The following is a 20229-nucleotide window of genomic DNA, read 5'->3' as shown; positions in this document are numbered from 1 at the left end:
ACACATCTTATCAAACCTTCAAAGGCTAATATCTTTGCTCGCAATAGAGTAATTTGAATGAAATTTTTAAATTATTTATTTTACATGATCTATTTTCGAACTATTATAGCAAGAATAGCTAGCTCTTTATCTAAATCTTACATAATGTATCTTTAATACATTTCCGGCACTAAGTTAAAAATTTCAGGTACTATTTCATTAGTGTCTGACATTATGTCAGTTACATCTAAAACCGTTATTTCCAGGCCTGCTTATAAGATTCGATCCAAATTACCCTTAGATAGCAATAATTTGTCAGAAGATACAGGGCTGGATTTAACAATAGGTAAAGTAGGCCTGGGCCCCGCTAGTGGCCAACTGAAACTAATTTGACACGCAGTCTGTCAGCGTATAACCTTGTTTTAAGTGTACACCAGGTATTTCATTATATAATATATTCAAACTCAAAAGGCCTACTGTATAATGAGTTTGGCCCAAGTCCTGCAAGTTGGGAAATCCAGCCCCGAGAAAATTAGGTTCTTGAGAAACAGGCCCCGAGTTTACAAAGCAATCCAGACTAAGTTAAAAATTATTCACCTTATTTTAACTAACATATAGCCATTTATAAAACTTTTGTTGTTTTAATGTAGCAAATACATCAATAAGAAACTATGTTCAACGTTTTTTGTTTTTGGATCAAAGAAATTTCTCATAAACAGTGATTGAAAATTGTGTAAATTTTTAACTTAAGAATACTTTGTGAACTCCTCTGGACTTGGTTAATTGAAGGCCATTATTGGGGGATACCAGATAATAATTATGTTCCTCCTTTCAGTTGATCTATTTTAAATAGTATTTTATAGTTTATCCACTAATAAAACTAATAGAAAAACACTCTTCTTAACACTTCTCTATCGTGTGTTGTGATCTATAATGTAGTTGGGGGGGGGGGGGGGGGGTTACATGGGAAAAGGGGAAGTATTAAATGTTTTTATATTTAAAAAAAAGTCTGGATCATGGAGACATAATGAAAATAGACTGTATTAATTGTTTGATTAATTAGTCTGGATCAATACTGTCTACTTCAATTGGAGTGAATATTGATCTGTATAAAATGTCCAGTATTTTTGGGGTCTGCATGTGATCAGTAACATTTAATCCTATTGTAGCATTTTCTCATGCTTCATTGTATGTGCATGTGTTTAACAACATTGAAACATGTGTATATGTACATATACAAAATAAACTTTAAACCATATTAACTTATTTATTTGTCCACATTCGCCACCCTGCATTGTTCTTGTTCGATCCCAGCATTGACCGAGACGGAGGGCCTGATAAGGACAGCTGTCTAGTCATTTGGATGGAACAAAAATGAGGTCTCGTGTAAACATTGGTGTGCACGTAAAAGATCCATTGGCAGTCGGAATGCGATGAGTAGGCCATAGTGCTACTGCCTGGGCAAAATTTTCCTCATAGCACACTGTATGGGTATGCACGTCTTCAATAGCCCAGTCGGAGTATGACGTTAAACCCCATTTCATTACACAAATGGGTGGTGGTAAATCTCGTTTGAATTGAACATCATGTCGGATGACAACTCGCGAGAGTGACGTCATCACGATCGCGTAAACGCTTTAATAATGAACATCCAATACAACTTTTAGTCAGGGGCGCCGGAACGGCGGAGCTATAGGTGCCATTACCTGCTTGCCCTGCTGCCTATTATTTTTTTGCTGGCTGTTTTTCGTACACCAGCAATGAGATTGTCTGACCGTCCTTCTCGCTTCAACTCTTCAACGATTTTAACAGTTGATATGTTTTCGAGCATTGGTTCCTTAAGTAAGGGGGGGGGGGATCCTCGTGCTCGTCTCCGGTTAGTAAGTGGAGACTTTAATTGCGGGTTCGAACAGTTTGCTGCAGCGCAAAATATACTTCAGTTAAGTACACGTTACCGTACTATGTCATGATAAGATTTTATATTTTTTAATACATCAGATGAAATTGTATAAAAACAGGATTCAAGATTTTTGTTCGATACTCTACGTCGACGTGAACCGAATCGGTTATTGATTCTAGTTATCTAAGTTGTATTTAGACCTGACAGAGTTTAACTGGTAGCCTAACAGAAGACGTCAATCGTCTCAATCCCGCAGGGCGAGAAAAGACCTGCCCCTCGGACGTTCCGGCGCCCTGCTTCTAATTCTAAGAGTCTACAAAGTCTTCAAATCGAATTTAATAACTTGAACGTCAACCAACTTTAAATTCGTGCTTATTCATCCACTTTCGTCAAATAGCGATAATAGTTATTAAATGGAGATCATTATCAGATAGGACGAAATGGATATTTTGTATCAGATATGTAACATTAATAGATAAAAGTATATATATAATACACAGTCATAATACTTCAGTGTACCTTGAACAGTGGGTGGATCGTCGCCATTTATAATCAACACTCACACACATATTGTACCTGAAACAAAATGGCTTCTAAACATTCCTGCTCGATGTGCTTGGATATTGTTGACGAACCCAAACCCCTGCCTTGTCTGCACATATTCTGTGAGAAATGTGTCAATGAGGTTGTTAAGACACATTCTGATTTCGACAAATTCAGCTGTCTAATCTGTTCGGAAAGAATCCAGCTTCCTGGAGGTGGTGCTAGCCAGGTTGCCGATGACATTAGTCTAGAAGATAATGATGAAGATGATGAATTATACTGTAGCGAACACGAGGAGAAAGAAATAGAAGTTTATTGTAATAACTGTCTACAACCATGCTGTTCAGATTGTGTTAATATGGATCATACGAACCACACATTCATTAATTTGGACGCGGCAGAGGTCGACTTGAGAGAAGCATTTCTGAAACTTAAAACCGCATCCGAAGTTAAACTTCAGCAGCTTCAAGAACATTCTAACTTTCTAAAAGCTAACTTATCGGAAGTGAACAACTCATGTAAGAGAGCCTGTAGTAATGTAGATAAACAAGTAGGTTTAATCCATGAAAGAGCCAAGAGGATGGGTGATGGTATTAAAGACGAAATTCTCCAATTACAGAATCAGCAAAACATTAAAATAACCAAACTGATAGAAGATGTTGACAATGTTGCATCTACAATGAAAGAATGGTGTGAATATTCTGCTTGTGTTTTACAACAAAAATCTATATTCACAACCTTTGATCCGTGTGTGTTGTCGGAGGTGAAAGCCACAACCGATTTCGACATATCAGAAAATATACACACGCCTGTGGTAAGCCATCCGTATTATCAATTGGTGGAGATAGACAAAGAACCATTAAAGAAACTAATGGGCGAATTGTTAACAATCACATCAAATTTGATAACAACGTTTGATTTGAAGCTGGTGAAGACAGACGGTCTCTATTGCGGCGATGAGTTCATGACACAAGGCATGCCCTGGTGTTTACAAGTTAAGCATTTTAAGGGGACCTCTTCATTGGGTATTTATCTAGCCTTGAAGAAATCTGAAGATAAGAATGGCAAATCTTTTAAAGCTAGGTTCACACTAGAGCTGTTAAACTTAACAGACGATAAAAAGACCGTAGTGAAAGAACATACATATAAATTTTTCCCTGGTGGTGCCGGATATGGTTCGTACAACCATATAGACTGGGACACTTTTACAGATTCCAAGTCGGGATTCCTGGACCAAAACAACAAGTTTATAGTACAGAGTTCTATATATATAACTGAATGAACTATGACAGGTCACCGTGTTTCCTACAAAATCAAAGGAAACAAACTGGTAGACCTTCTTCAGCCAATCTGATTAAAAATGAAATGGGGTTTAACGTCCTACTGTTCTGCTCCTATACTGGGCGAATGAAGACGGGCATACGCCATACAGTGTGCTATGAGAGAAATTTTGCCCGGGCAGCGGCACCATCGCCTACTCTTGTATCGAATTCCAGCTGCCAAGGGATCTTTTACGTGCATTCCAATGTATACACGGGACCTCGGTTTTTCGTGTCATCCGAAGGACTAGACAGCTGTCCTTGTCAGGCCCTCCAATCTGATTAAATCACAGATCCTATTTCGTTACGTATTTTATAATTCAAAATTTCGTTTTTACTTTACTACACTAGGATCTGGATGAGTTGTTATATTACCGGCGTTCTGGTTGAAGTGAGGGATTAGCCAATGAAACGATCTGTTACGGTGGGTTCTTGGCGTGCGATGCACGGAATTGTGGGTAAACCACTAGAAACGTCAACGCTGATTGATTAATCAATGTCTAGCATCATAGAGTCAAGAGCCGCTAGTACGACCCCCCGACGCGACCTTCCAGTACAACCGGTCAGATCTTCATGTAGTGTAGGCCATAGAAAGTATACAAGAACGAAACTAAATATAGATCTGTATTGTAATCAGATTGTTCTTTAGCTTGCTTTTAAAACCTATTCTTAGGGGTGAAGTGGGGCTACCAGATTTATTTTCAATTTCAAAGCTATAGAATTGGAACTGGTACAAATAGTTAGGAAAAGTAATAAATAATGTTTAAAAAATGTTGCCATGATAATGTTTCTTTGTAATGGTTCTATTCTGCTGTAGACCTCCTCCTGCAAATTTGGTGAAGATATGTTTTAATTAGTTTCACAGATATGACATACATATATTTCATATATATTATCCAAAATGATACCATGGCCGGGAAATCCACAGAAGCAACATCAGTCCAATCGGTCTTCAAGCCGACAGAACGACTATATATTGTTCCTTGTCAATGGGTGGAAGAGGGGAGGGGGGGGAGGGGAGGGGAGGGGAGGGGGGGGGGGTCACGACAGGAAATCCCACTCTCTCTACCCACGTCAGGATAGAACGACCTCCGAGTTAGCGAGCCAACGTCCTACTCACTGAGCCATCACTGACTGCTTCCCTTTTCAGTCAGATTTCCCATATCAGGACAAGTGTCTGATTTGTAAAACAAATATTGATTTTAAGATACAAATTTTAATTTTAGTGTACAAATGACAAATGGCCAAATACGACAACAAATGAAGAAATAAGAATAAACGACTGTGAAGAACAGACCAAATGTGACTCGGATATCAATCTCTAAATACCAAAAATGTCATACTCTATGAAAATTACTCACGGACGCTCTTTTGTTGTATGGCCCTTAAGACCATGGTGTATCTTTATACATTAATTGTTAACATTCGCTATAGAGTTAAATCCCACGAACTAATGAAAATCAATTACATGTTTATAAATATATAAAACAGAAAACAGTGAAATTTTGGTAAAATCCTTACCATTGTCAAAATATCCATCAAATTCTATCTGTTTATGACGTGTGTGTGGTAGACCAAATAAGGTAATGGTCTATAACATGCAGAAATAAGGGGGTTATAAAAGAGGGTGTTGAGCGGAATTGATCAGAGCTTACCCAAATATTCCGAACAGCCATCATCTATGCTTTATTTAGAACGAGGGACCTTCGAAGCCAACTAGTTTAACAATAAAGTTGTTGAAACGAACTAACCTGTAGTTTTATTACGATCACAAAGGAAACACAACAAGGAAGTTCGATATTACAAACATATCCCCGGCCTGTAAAATTTTCCTAAACGTTTTTATGATCATACTGTTTACAACCAAAAAAGAGCCTAAATACTACAATAATTTGATTAAAAAAAAAAAAGTATTGAAGAGTGTTGACTCATTTCAATTTATTTTAATGCCTGGTTAAAGAATCTATACGCTAGGCTGTGACGTCATTTTCGTATATCTGTTTACATCCTGGTCCTGCCTCTATTATCATTCATCGAAACCTAGACATAAATGTCAACAAAGGTAAGTACGCATGTAGTAAAAGAAAAAGTTGAAACGAACATACAAATTACTACACTGATCCGCAGTGAATATTTGCTTGGCTGCGACAATCACTGATAAGGATGACATTGATGCGGCTTAATGAACTAGAAATATTAACTTTTTTCCTGCGACAAATTAAATTCTAAAACATTTTTTGTATATATTGGAAAAATAAATAAAGGCGTTTGACGTATTTGTAGTTAAAAATTATTTCCGATTTAGTGTAAATGGGTATTAAAATGACTAAAATGCAGCATTCTCTCCGAAGCAGTTATGTCTTATGTAAACAATGCACGCGCCATTCAGTTAAGGCAGTCATCTACGACAGAGATATTATACGAGACTCGTAATTCTTTGTGAAACAGATTGACAAATTACTAGTACATGTAGTTCGACACGACTTTGACAAGCCGTCTGCGTGTGTCGGTCAGCTAGCTTTGTGTCTGTTTTCAAGCGGCGCTAATTGTAGACAGATTACAGCGTAAATTTAGTTTGTGTGAACAGTGGAATCGAAGTGGTCACGACCTCTCTGATGAGAACAAGTTGTATCTATGCCAGCTAATAATCGGGACGTTTCATAAACGGTAGGATATTTTATTTATTTAAATAGCCAGTTATAAAGTGGTTTATAAATGGTTGTGGTGGTCACGTCTACTCCAATGAGAACAAGTTTTATATTATCGGGACTTTTTATTTGGATAAATTTTTCAGACTATGACATATTTTAATTGAAATTTTGACTCAAATTTTTTTTTTTAAGATTGTTGAATATTTGTTCAAAATATTTTTATTTTTAATAACACTATACTATATAGTTAATATTATTTTGGACAATCTGGGACATGTTGAAACTGTCCACTTATTTTCGAAAACACCAGACGGTTCCAGGAACAACTATAATCAGATTAGTTTTAGCTAAAATATGTGTAAATAGGCTGACTAGATTATTTATCCTTAACTTGAAAACGTGACCTGCATGTGATACGAAATGTCGTTATTAAATAATAGAGAAGTAGTCATATCCGTATATACCCTGTGTTGTGTTTTGTTATGAATAACTAGTTATGACATAATGACTGTCCCTTGTGCATTGTATATTTATTTATAAAATGTAAACACATGTATCTATATCTGACAGTTTGAGGGGTTTGATATAAGCTATGCCTGTCCCCCAAGCCCTGTTCAGAAACAAATCTGAATGAAAATATTGTTTATATATAAAAACAACATGTCAGGATCTGCTCATTAATAGTCCACCTGTATTACTCACCACTGGTTCAGAGAGTAAGGTCTTGGCTCGCTCGAGGATATCTTGGGTTCGTTCCCAGTGGTGGCCAAGACAGCATCAAGGGACTTTCTGGTGTGGTTTCCCCTTGTCTGTGGTGCAGGACTTAGGACCTGACAAGAAATAGTGTCTAGGCGTTTGGATGGGACGAAAAACAGAGGTCTATTGTACGTAAAAGAACCGTTAACAGCTGGAATTCGATATAAGAGACGGTCGTAACGCCGCTGTCTGGGCAAAATTGCACTCACGTCCTGCTGTATGGTGCGGGGGGGGGGGGGGTTGGATGGCCGAATGGTTAGCATGTGCGCGCTGTATCATAAGGCCTGTCATTGAGTCAACTGGCGTGGTTTCAAATCCCTGGTTGTACGTGACAAGTAGGGTCGACTGTCCAACCCCGTGGGTTTTCTCCGGGTCCTCCGACTGCTAAAGACCCCTACGTACAAGCGAATTATTGAAATAGAATTAAACCATATGTTAGTCCCGAAATGACCTAGTTTGTTTCGAGTGGACGTTAAATCCCATTTCTCTCTCTCTCCCACTGTATGGTGCATGTTTGTCTTCATTAGCCCAGACCTTGAATAAACGTAAGACGTTAACCCCATTGTATTCCATTACTCACCACAATCAACAAGGATTGAGGTTATATTTACTCACCTGTATAGGGAGACCAACGTAGATAGATTCTGAAATCTATTCAATTTGGATTTCAATAATAATATAATATTCGGAAGTATTGTCGCGACACGAAATGCTTTAGTTGTTAGTACAATATAACGATCACCTGTGTCATCATAAGACGGACGAGTAGACCTTTATAATTTATACCTGTATTAAAGGTCAACTAACAGATTATCCTTCTATACGATTACGATATGCGGATAAGCATAATGGAAAATATCTTTATGTCCATACGTGATTGGGGGTCACGGTGGCTAAATGGGTTAGACGCTGGCTTGCTAGCCTGGAGGTCGGGTGTTCGATACCTCATAACACACTGTATGGCGCATGCCCGTCTTCATTAGCCCAGTTTAGGAGTAGAGCAGTAGGACGTTAAACCCCATTTCATTTCATTTCATACGAGACAATATGAAATGAATTAGGTCTAAATTTGCTTTTGCCTATCCAACCTCGTGAGTTTTCTCCCACTGCTAAAAATTCCAAAGTAAACCCTAAAGCGTAAGGCGTGTTGGGTGGTCTAATGGTTTACGCGTGTGCGTGAAATCATAAGGTCTGTCATTAATTTATGTGGTGTGGTTTTGATCCCCGCTTGTACTTGACAAGGGGTAGGGTCGTCTGTCTGTTTTCTCCGGGTACTCCCGTTTCCGCCCACTAGCAAAGACCATTACGCGCAGGCGAATTATGGAAATAAAACTGAACCATATGTTAGTCCCGAGATGCCACAACGGATCAGTTTGCGTTACTACGGCCGAGATAAACAAAGCAACTGCTGTCGAGGCCGTATGATGTGACCTCACACGTTGACGTATAATATTCTACAGAGTTAAAAGAAGGCTTTCGCATTACCTCTACGAACCAGATTGCGTACATTGCGAAATGATTTTTCCGCAATCAGGCCACATTGATGGCAAAAGTTGTTTCTTTATTAACTAACATGGCGATCGAAATGTACAAGAGAGAGAGAGAGAGAGAGAGAAATGAAATGAAATGAAATGAAATGTGGTTTAACGTCCTACTGTTCTGCTCCTAACCTGGGCTAATGAAGACGGGCATGCGCCATACAGTGTGCTATGAGGGAAATTTTGCCCGGACAGCGGCACTACGGCCTACTCGTATATCGAATTCCAACTGCCAAGGGATCTTTTACGTGCACGCCAATGTGTACACGGGACCTCGGTTTTTCGTCCCATCCGAACGACTAGACAGCTTTCCTTGTCAGCCCCTCCGTCCTGCATCTCTGACAAGGGAGAGCCACGCCGGAAAATCTGGATGAACTTTCTCGGCCAATGCAGGGATCGAACACCCGACCTCCAGGCTAGCGAGCTAGCGTCTTACCCACTTATCCACGTGATCCCCGAGAGAGAGAGAGAGAGAGGGGGAGAGGGGGGTTAACGTCCACTCGACACAAACTAGGTCATTTCGGGACATGGTTCAATTTTATTTCGATGATTCGCATGCGCGTAGAGGTCGTTAGCAGTGGGGGAAACCGGAGGACCCGGAGAAAACCCACGAAGTTGGACAGGCGACCCTACTTCTTGTTACGTACTACCGGAGAATCGAAACCATGCCAGTTGACGCAATGACAGACCTTATGATACAGCGCACACATGCTAACCATTCAGCCCCCCCCCCCCCCATACACACACACCATCACCAGAGAAAGAGAAAAATGGGGTTAAACATCCACTCTATACAAACTACTAGGTCATTTCAGGACTGACATAGTTCAAAATGTTGTTAATAATTCACTTGGAAGGAAATCCACGAGGTTGGTCAGGCGCCCTCCCCCCCCCCCCCCCCACACCTCTCTCTGTGTGATATACACAGGTTCGTTTGTGCTCGACACATTGACTTTTACCGTGACAATGCCAATTTGAAATTTTGAAATTATTGAGTTGCTCGGATATCACTAAATCAACGTGGCCATGGAGAATATACCATATGACCTATGATATGAATGCAAGTCAAATATTTGTACAGCATGAATAGTATGCGGTTTCGCCGGACTCTCTCAAGTCTCAGTTAAGGTAGGAAGGAGGAGCTACAGATAGTTACGTCATGTTATATGTCACCCATACAATGCTTGTGTCACACTGATCCGCAGTGAATATTTGCTAGGCCGCTACAATCACTGATAAGGATGACATGGATGCGGCTTAATGAGCCAGAAATATTAACTTTTTTCCTGCGACAAATTAAATTCTAAAACATTTTTTTTATGTATTGGAAAAATAAATAAAGGCGTTTGACGTATTTGTAGGTAAAAATTATTTCCTATTTAGTGTAAATGGGTATTAAAATGACTAAAATGCAGCATTTTCTCCGAAGCAGTAACGTCTTATGTAAACAATGCACGCGCCATTCAGCCAATGATTGACGCTGCGTGCTGTGACAGCACGTGTTAAGACAGTCATCTTTGACAGAGATATATCACTAGACTTGTAATTCTCTGTGAAACAGATTGTGCTTGTGTGCGTCATGGTTTAGGAACGAATACATCGATGCGCGCGCACATGTCCCAGGAACAAACATGCCAAGTTTCATATAGATCCTACTTGAATGGGCGGAGCCTTTGGCTTTTTTAGTTAGTCACGAAAGGTGTTGTTAGTAGGTGAAGTTTACTTTCACTCTCAATTGGAGTTCCTGTGAGACAAGTAAGCAGTCTATCCACCATCGGTTCGTGCCCTCCCCCACCCCTTTAGCGACGCGAAGGGGTACTTATCGGCAATATGTACATAATAATAATTTGTTTTCATTTCAGAACAGAAGTTTGTGCGGAAATGGTACCTTGTTACTTTTTTATTTTCTCGGCATTGTGTCTTTGGGGAGTGAATTCTAAAAATGCTCTACTCATCATAGATGTCCAAGACTGCTTTCTGAAAGGTGGTAATTTGGCAGTGCCAGGAGGCAATGATATCATACCAGTTATCAACAGCATCAGGAATGATTACAAGAACAGCTTAGACTTGGTCGTATTCTCCCAAGATTGGCATTGTTCTGATCATGTTTCGTTTGCCTCTCAACATACAGGATATCAACCCGGTCAAACAATTAATTTAACTTATAACTCACAAGGTAAGAATAATTGGTGCGTATTTCGGATTTACACAAAAGCATTTCGCGTCGCGACAATATTTCCGAGATCATATTATTATTGAAATCCAAATTGAATAGATTTCAGAATCTATCTACGTTGGTCTCTCTATACAAGTAAGTAAATATAACCTTAATAATTTGTGTTATATGCTTGATAACGACTTGTGAAATCTTGTTGAAACGTTGCAGTGAAATAAACCACAGTAATTGTTATCCATAAATAGTGTGTTATTTGAACCTTAATCCTTGTTGATTGTGGTGAGTAATGGAATACAATGGGGTTTAACGTCCTATTTTTCTTCAAGGTCTGGGCTAATGAAGACAAACATGCACCATACAGTGGGACGGGAGTGCAATTTTGCCCAGACAGCTGTTAACGGTTCTTTTACATACACGCCCATGTGCACACTAGACCTCTGTTTTTCGGCCTTAATCCTTGTTGATTGAGGTGAGTAATGGAATACAATGGGGTTTAACGTCCCACTGTTCTCCGACTGGGCTAATGAAGACGGACATACGGGGTACAGTGTGCTATGAGGAAAATTTTGCCAGAACAGTGGCACTAGGGCCAACTCTTATATCGAATTTTGCGCCAATGTGTACACAGGATCTCGCTTTTTTACCCCATCCTAATGACTATACGTTGTCCCTTGCCAGACCCGAAGAAAATGAAATGGTGTTTGACATCATACTTTCTGCAACAACCGTGATAATGCAAACTCCATTCGTAGAGTGCGATAAGGTAACTACTGCACGTGCAGCGGTACCACGGCATATTATTAGTTCAACTGTCAAACTTTACGTTCCTCGCATTTCGGTTTATCGTTCTATCCGAACGACTAGACACGGCCCCTTGCCATTGGCGGTTTGTGCTTTGTATAGATTATTACATAGAATTACTGAAGGCCTGATGGAATTTGTATTATCCAAAAGCTGTTTCCTTTTTATCGCCCGGAAATGAAAATGAAATGAAATGGGGTTTAACGTCCTACTGTTCTGCTTTGACTGGGTTGATGAAGACGGGCATCCGCCATGCAGTGTGCTATGAGGTTACTTTTGCCCGGGCAGCGGCACTATCGCCTACTCTTAGTCGAGTGGACGTTAAACCCCATTTCTCTTTCTCTCTATCGCCTACTCTTATATCGAATTCCAACTGCCAAGGGATCTTTTACGTGCACGCCAATGTTTACACGGGACCTCGAATTTGTGTCCCACCCGAACGACTAGGCAGCTATGCTTGTCAGGCCCTCCTTCCTGCACCACTGACAAGGAGAAACCACGTTGGAAAATTCCGATGATCTTTCTTTGCCAACACGCGATCTCCGGGCTAGCGAGCCAGTGTCTTACCCTCTTAGCCACGTGGTTCCCCCGTCCGGAAATGATGTCGATGTATGTAGGCCTGTTGCTATTTTGTAGGTGAGCTGTGTTACGGTGAAGCGGTTGGTAGCGAGTTCGTTTATGCCGTTAATTGTTCTACGGTATCTACCCATGTCATTCAAACATTATGGCCAGACCACTGTATTAAAAATATCTCACAAGGACCTACCTCATCCAAGTTAGACCCCGGTTTGATCCGAGAAGATGCCGATGTCATTATTTACAAAGGACAGAAGTGTGGGGTATGTCTTCATCGGTTTTTACACGATTGATGTGTTGTGTTATGAAATATTTCTACGTGGCAAGGAGTGGGGTCGCCTGTCTAACTTTTTCTCCGGATCCTCCGGTTTCCTCCCACTGCTAAAGACCCCTACGCACAAGCGAATTATTGAAATAAGATTAAACCATATGTTTGTCCCGAAATGACCTCGTTTGTGTCGAGTGGACGTTAAACTCTCTCTCTCTCTCTCTCTCTCTCTGAAATATTTCTACACGAACAGGTACTCGTATATGTATATTCTGACTAAACTATAGCCGGTATTGTGCACTTCCGGTGTAGTGGTTTGACTTAGCTACGAGAACGTATCTTAAAACTTTGAGATATACCGATGTGCTTGTTTTTAGCTACGATTGGGTGCCTTTAGTTCCAAGTGGTAAACTCAATTTCTTTATAAATGCATGTAACATCTTAAAAATAAGATCATTTTATACTATTATGACTAATTAAACTTACAGAGGCCAATATTCGCGTTTAAATTAATGAAGCGTTGTTTTTATACATCTCCCGTTTAAAAATGGCGTTCCTAGTAACGGCTTAACGCCTCAATTTTAAATACGATGATTTATACCAATTTCAGGTAGGATTATATGCTTGATTGTAGTTGTACGTGGCAGAAATATTATAAATAACAAAAATCAATCGTCGTTTTAATGAAAAATATTGTCAATTTTGCTTATTGAGACCCGATGTGATCATGATTTGCGTTTGGCTTTGCTACGTGGAACTATATAGCACCATATCTTATCTCGAAACACGGAGGGTTGATGAGAGACAAGGTTTGTTATCTAGGTTTGACTAAGTACCTGCTTTGACTAGGTCCCCTGTACATGGAACTAGAGTAAAACATACCAGTCCGTTATCTATATTATGGTATCTTGTTGTTTTTGTGTTTAAAATATGAGGCCTATCTAGTCGTGTCGCGTCATCGAACTCTATGAGAATCAGGCCATGAGTTCGCAAAGCATTCTCAGGCTTAAGAATTTACTTAAAATTGTTCGCCTTATTTTAACTAAAATATAGCCCGTTATAAAATTGTTGTTTGTTGTAATTTATCAAAGCTTGAAGTTGGCCTTATGAAATAGATCTAACCTTAAAGGCTCAATACCACTCTTGTTGTAACTGAATAATATGTCCCAATCTTTATTCTGGTCAACAAATTGTACTATTTTACAATATTCCAATTAATTTATGTTACAAATTTCATCTTAACACACCTAATTTAAAAAAATTGGAAAAATTCAACTAAATGATTTAAGAAGCCTAACGTAAACCTTTTCAAATGTGACTTGGATTTAAAAATATTTTCGAACCCTCTGGACAAGTAAAATAGGATTTAATGGATAATTTACACAGCAGGTAGGACATTTAAACATCTAATACTTAGAATAAGGCTATTATTTATTTTCTGAAGCTGTCAAGCCAGCAAGAGTATTATTGTCCCTTTAAAGAGCTGATTCTCTTTGATTCACAATCTTTAAGTAGCATTTAGCGATTGCGAAACACATTCACGGAACACGATTTTTATTGGGAACAAAAACTGGTTTTATTACACAAGAACGACGTTTCGACAAGTATTCTCATATGGTTATCACCCACAATGCTTACGTAATTATTACCCCCCCCCCCCTTTGTTTACTGTACGATCCCGCATTGTTGTTCTAGAATATGATTGGTTCCATATTGCCTATTAACACCGGGCAAGTAGAAAACTACGTAGTGGTCTAATCAGTGCCTGGTTAAAGTACAATTTCATATTTTCTAACAAAGTCAAAACATAATTATTTCTATGTCTTTTGCTCAATAGGTTGTCAACTCACTATTATACGATCATAGGTGTCATTCTCACACTTAACTCATTTACACCGGAAATAATAACACAATTACCCCCCCCCCCCCCCCAATTACTACCTCCCTTGTTTTCTATTCTCCACCATGGAGTAGTTACCTTCAAACGTTGGAATTTGAAGATGAAAATGATATTTTTGCCAATTTCTCAACTGGCAATAGTGAATTATAGGATTAATAGGATTAATTCTTTAACAAGGTAGGACTGTTTATAGATACCATCTATTGTAAGGCTTTATTTTAATAAATTTTAAAAATATAACTTAAAAATATGAAATTGCAACTTTAAGATGAAAAGAGATTCTAGGTTATTCCACTTATAGTGCCAATCCAACCCCAACCCTCGCCACAAGCACCTACGCGACTAGAGGAAGATGATAACGCATAGGAAAGGCTTATGACAGTGTCAAACTCATTATACACCTTGGCATGCAGGTCGGAGGGCATAACAAGGACAACTGTCTAGTCATTCGGATGGGACATCGACAAAAACAACCCGTTGTGTACTTTAATGTATTCGTCTTTTGATTTTAGATTGACGCCTATTCAGCCTTCTATGATAATGCGAAGATAACCCAAACTCGACTCAACTCTGTTCTTAAAGACAACGAAATAACGAGAGTATTTATTACAGGGATGGCCTCTGATTTTTGTGTATATTATACTGCTTTAGACGCTAAAACCCTTGGTAAGTAATTTTTTCACAGAGAGCAAAGGTCGTGGAAACCGAAAAAAAAAATGAAATGAAATGGGGTTTAACCTCTTACTGTTCTGTTCAGGGAAATTTAGCCTGGACAGCGGCACTAGGGCCTACTCTTATATCGAATTCAAACTGTCAAGGGATCTTTTACGTGCACGCCAATGTGCACACTGGATCTCGTTTTTGTTCCATCCAACGACTAGACAGCTGTCCTTGTCAGGCCCTGGGAATCACGTGGCTAAGTGGGTAAGACGCTGGCTCGCTAGCCTGGAGGTCGGGCGTTCGATCCCTGCATTGGCCGAGAAAGCTCATCCAGATTTTCCGGCGTGGTTTCCCCTTGTCAGTGATGCAGGACGGAGGGCCTGACAAGGATAGCTGTCTAGTCGTTCGGATGGGATAAAAAAAACCTAGGTCCCGTGTACACATTGGCGTGCACGTAAAAGATCCCTTGGCAGTTGGCTGTAGCGCCCCTGTCCGGGCATAATTTCACTCATAGTACACTGCATGGCGTATGCCGTTGGAATTCGATATAAGAGTAGGCCGTAGTGCCGCTGCCCGGGCAAAATTTCCCTCACAGCACACTGTATGGAGTATGCCCGTCTTCATTAGCCCAGTTTAGGAGCAGAACAGTAGGACGTTAAACCCCATTTCATTTCATTTCTTTTGTCAGGCCCTCAGTCCTGCATCACTGACAAAGGGGAACCACGACCAAACACCCACGAGTGCAGTCAAGAATGGGGCCAAAGATTTATGTGTTTATATATGGGCGATTGAAACTATGTTAGATTATAAAAAACATTTTAATATTTATTTTAGATTACAAAAACATTATTATATGTATTTAAGGTTATAAACACATTATAATATTTATTTTTAGGTTATGAAACGTTTGTGGTGAAAGATGCTGCACGAGGTGTAGCTAATGAGAGTATTGCGGCCGCTGCACGGGACATGACAACTAAAGGTAAATATACTAAGTGGAAGAAGGCTTAATGAAAACTTAACTAAATCCGTGGGCATGAAAGCGTTAAATCTATTTCATAAGGCCAATTTCAAATTTGGTCAAAGGCTTACCCTAACCTACAATCACATCCCTAGCCTTATTTACATCTCAGCGACCTTGACGAAATCTGGAGCTGACCTTAAGAAATAGATCTAATCCGATGACAGGTATTCTAGTATACTATTCAAAAAAAGTAGGGGATATTTGATTTTGGGGGCATAATACTAAAATATGCAAATGACTACGAAAAAAATCACTATAGAACCTAACAGAAGAAACATTTCCAGTTACATGTGACGCCCAAACGCACCAATAGCTACCGCATGGAATGCAGGTGATGCTTGGGATCATCATGGGGGTCCAACCCAAGATTTGCACGACTCTGACTTTGAATGTTACAGTCATTGTGGCATTGAATTCCAGGGTGGAAACATCAGTTTAATTGTTTTAGTGACCAGAAAACAAATTTTGATATGCGTCGGCTTACCCAAAATGAAAGGTTACGTGCCCTTGGCATGCTACAGATCGGCACAACACAGGCGGTTGTGGCGCGGACGATGAATGTTTCTCAGTCTGTCATAAGCAGGCTATGGTCCAGATACCGTGATACACAATCTGTACAGGACAGACCACGCTCAGGTCGACCAAGGGCGACAACTCAAGCCCAGGATCGATTTATCCGTACCTTGGCCTTGAGAAATCGTGTCATCACAGCAAATCAGATCAGCGCTCGTCTTCAAACAGACACTGGTGTGAGAGTGAGTGGCCAGACGATTCGGAATCGACTGCATAGGGGTCACCTTCGCGCCCGACGTCCTCGCGTGATCCCTTGTTTGAGAGATCATCACATTCAGGCAAGACGTCGTTGGTGTAGGGATCGTCAACACTGGGATAATCGACGCTGGAGCAATGTGATGTTTTCAGATGAGTCAAGGTTCACTGTTGATTTTTTGGACAGACGTAGGAGGGTGTGGCGTCGTCGAAACGAGCGCTTCCAAGACGTTAACGTCATCAGACATGATCGATTTGGGGGTGGTTCTGTTATGGTGTGGGGAGGCATCACTGTTGCTGGAAGAACGGCTTTACATGTTGTTGCAGGGCGTGTTACAGGCCAGTACTACCGGGACAACATCTTGGCAGTCCATGTTGTGCCGTTCGCACGACGTCATGGCCGCCGTTTCATCTTCCAGGATGACAACGCAAGATGTCACAGGGCCAGGATCGTTACAGGTTACCTCCAACAACAGAACATCACCACATTACCTTGGCCAGCACTGAGTCCCGACCTCTCCCCCATCGAGCATGTCTGGGACATGCTTGGACAGAGGTTACGTCAACGTCAACAACGTCCTGCCAATGTCCAAGAACTTGCTGCTGCGTTGCAACAGGAATGGGACAATCTGGACCAAAATGACCTTAGACGTCTCATTAGGAGTATGCCACGTCGGATCAATGCTTGTTTGGCAAACAGAGGAGGATTTACCCGTTACTGACTTGGTTGTGATGCTGTGGTAACTTTGCTGTTTGACCCCGGGTATCATTTTACCCTTATAATGGTCAGTCTGTGCCTTACTTAGTCTAACGATCATTTGGAATAAATAGATGAATGTGAACTTCATTTCATTTTGTCATTTGTTTCTTCGTCAGTTTCATTAGGTGACTTTAATAACACTTAAAAATCAAATATCCCCTACGTTTTTTGAATAGTATATAATAGTAGGCAGGAGAGTAATTCTAGATATACAGGTATTCTAGTATAACACTAGGTATTTATAGTATAACAATAGGGAGGATATTTACTCTTGTTTAAACAATTTATTTAATTATTAACTCTCTCTCTCTCTCTCTCGCTCTCTCCCTCTCTACAGTGTATTTTAGTATAACACTAGGTATTTATAGCATAACAGTAGGGAGGATCTTTATTCTTGTTTAAACAATTTATTTAATTATTTATTAACTTGTATATTTATGGATTATATTTCAGGCATTAACCTGATCCTGTCAACAGATTTAAAGGAATCTTTATCAACAAGCAGTGGGAATATCATAGTACCAACATGTATCTACATGTATTTAATTACAAGTTATATTTATATATAAAACTATGAAAACAGAAAATGGTTGGCGTTGTAAGTCCACACTATTAATAAATATGTAATCCTCTAATACGGTTACAATGTCTATGACTCCTCCCACCCCCTACACTTTGTTCAGTGTATTATATATTTAGTTACGTTTACAAGAATGCAGATAAGCTTAAATGTTATATATACCTAGGGATGAGGCGTGGGGCGTGGGCACACCTCTTGTGCCGTGAGGGGAATATTGCCCGGACATCTTCGCAACGGTCTACACTTACTTGGAAACCCAACTGTTAAGGATTCTTTTACGTGCACGCCATGATAATGATCTTGCTAAAAACAAATATGTATCAATTAGTAACATACAAAAAGGCACATTATGATAACGTGCATGCTTATTATTTTATAAATTAGTAACATACAAAAAGGAACATTATGATAACGTGCATGCTTATTATTTTATAATTTAGTAACATACAAAAAGGAACATTATGATAACGTGCATGCTTATTATTTTATAATTTAGTAACATACAAAAAGGAACATTGTGATAATTCGCATGCTTATTATTTTATAATTTAGTAATATACAAAAAGGCATACTATGATAATGATCTTACTTATTATTGTATAATCTAGTAACAAACAAAAAGGCATAATATTTATGAAAATGAGCATGCTTATTTTTTATAATTTAGTAACATACAAAAATGCATAATATTTAACATAATGAGCATGCTAATTTTTTATACTTTAGCAACATAGAAAAATAACTAAAATATACTTATCATAATTAGCATAATTATTTTTTTTTAAATTTAGCAACAAAGAAAAATAAATATTATATAATTTTCGGTCACATTTTTCAATATTTGGACAAAAGGACTAGATCGAGACTACCAATCGATTATAACACGGGCCTTATGGGATTATTTGTTTAATGTGGGTGATATCCATCTTTATTAGAAATAGCACGTCTGTAGGTTAAATAGGCTAGTGTTTGAATAGCTTTATTTAACGTCCGCTTCCACCGAATTGATATCGCAGACAAGTGCTTCTGGTGTTCGTTTTACGTCCGCTTCCTAAGAGACTTGCCTGAGGAGTAGGGTCGCCCGTTCAACCTCGTGGGTTTTCTCCGGGTCCCCCGGTTTCCTTCCATTGCCAAAGACCCCCTACGTACAACCGAATTAATGAAACAATAAAAAAAAAACAGTGAACCATATGTTAGTCACGATATAACCTAGTTTGTGTTGAGTGCACGTAAAACACAATTTCACTCTCTCTAACCACTTTCTATACATAATAAACACAAGGTTAGAATCTTGATCACGTGTGTGATTTGATGACAAATATATTTATTAGTATAAGGCCTAAGTTTGTAAATCAATGATATCAGGTTAACAGTGGAACAAACATATAAATGACACGTCTAAAACAAATAAATCTCAGACAATCTGGCGATTTATAAGTCCTTTAACAAGAATTTTTAACAGACATACCGTCATGCGTGGGTGGATGATGGCAGTATACACCTCCATGCATTCTGGGTGTAAAAAAGTATGGTCACTTATAGGAACTGTTAAAAGCTTTACAATTTAAATGATATAATTGAGACTACAGGAATCGCGAAGTACATTCTTTCATTGTATTCTTAAGAAGGTAATTTAATTGTGTTTAACGAAGTAATTTTACGATAAATGTCCACTGTTTTTAAAATTCCATTCATTATATTTGTACACTATATACAACGCATGGTATTGGTGAATAAATAAATTAATATATAGTTATATTAGAATGTAGTCATTGCGTTCCCATGGCTGTCGTAATACTCGTCGTCAAGGGTAACACCTTCGTCTTCCAGATGGAAGACCGGGTTGGTAGCACCATCGTTGACAATATCTGCATTTACTAGTAACGACCGGTTCATATCAGACGTTGGCACAACCGTTGACGCCACCTTTGACCATAACGATGACCTGTCCGCGTTAGTTCTAGGTGCTGGATGTTGACTGGAAGATCTTGCTGATTCCCAAGACGAACGAGCTATTGCGTCCTTCCTCT

The 20229-nt window shown here is 39.3% G+C and overlaps 1 protein-coding gene across 2 annotated transcripts; it reads left to right on the top strand.

Moving 5' to 3' along the window:
* The first annotated feature begins 6182 nt into the window (after positions 1-6182).
* Positions 6183-19955, top strand: LOC126807656 (nicotinamidase). 2 transcript variants are annotated; one of them, XM_050532402.2, is made up of 6 exons: positions 6183-6408; positions 10554-10862; positions 12300-12502; positions 14920-15073; positions 15963-16049; positions 18073-19955. In XM_050532402.2, exons 2-6 carry the CDS (start codon positions 10568-10570, stop codon positions 18186-18188), a joined length of 855 nt encoding a protein of 284 aa, XP_050388359.1. In that variant the 5' UTR covers positions 6183-6408; positions 10554-10567; the 3' UTR covers positions 18189-19955. The 2 variants fall into 2 exon arrangements, with proteins under 2 accessions (XP_050388359.1, XP_050388358.1); XM_050532401.2 differs by having other exon boundaries at positions 6185-6408; positions 10549-10862.
* The last annotated feature ends 274 nt before the right edge of the window (positions 19956-20229 follow it).

The sequence above is a fragment of the Patella vulgata genome, chromosome 9, assembly GCF_932274485.2.
Source record: "Patella vulgata chromosome 9, xgPatVulg1.2, whole genome shotgun sequence".
Classification (NCBI taxonomy): Eukaryota; Metazoa; Mollusca; class Gastropoda; family Patellidae; genus Patella; species Patella vulgata.
This window is presented reverse-complemented; position numbering and strand designations above follow the sequence as displayed.

Excerpts from the sequence above, each read along its gene's own strand:
- LOC126807656 (XM_050532402.2), top strand. The coding sequence starts at position 10,568 with ATGGTACCTTGTTACTTTTTTATTTTCTCGGCATTGTGTCTTTGGGGA. Across the intron at positions 15,074-15,962 it reads TTTAGACGCTAAAACCCTTG|GTTATGAAACGTTTGTGGTG; the intron begins GTAAGTAATTTT and ends ATTTATTTTTAG. Across the intron at positions 16,050-18,072 it reads ACGGGACATGACAACTAAAG|GCATTAACCTGATCCTGTCA; the intron begins GTAAATATACTA and ends ATTATATTTCAG.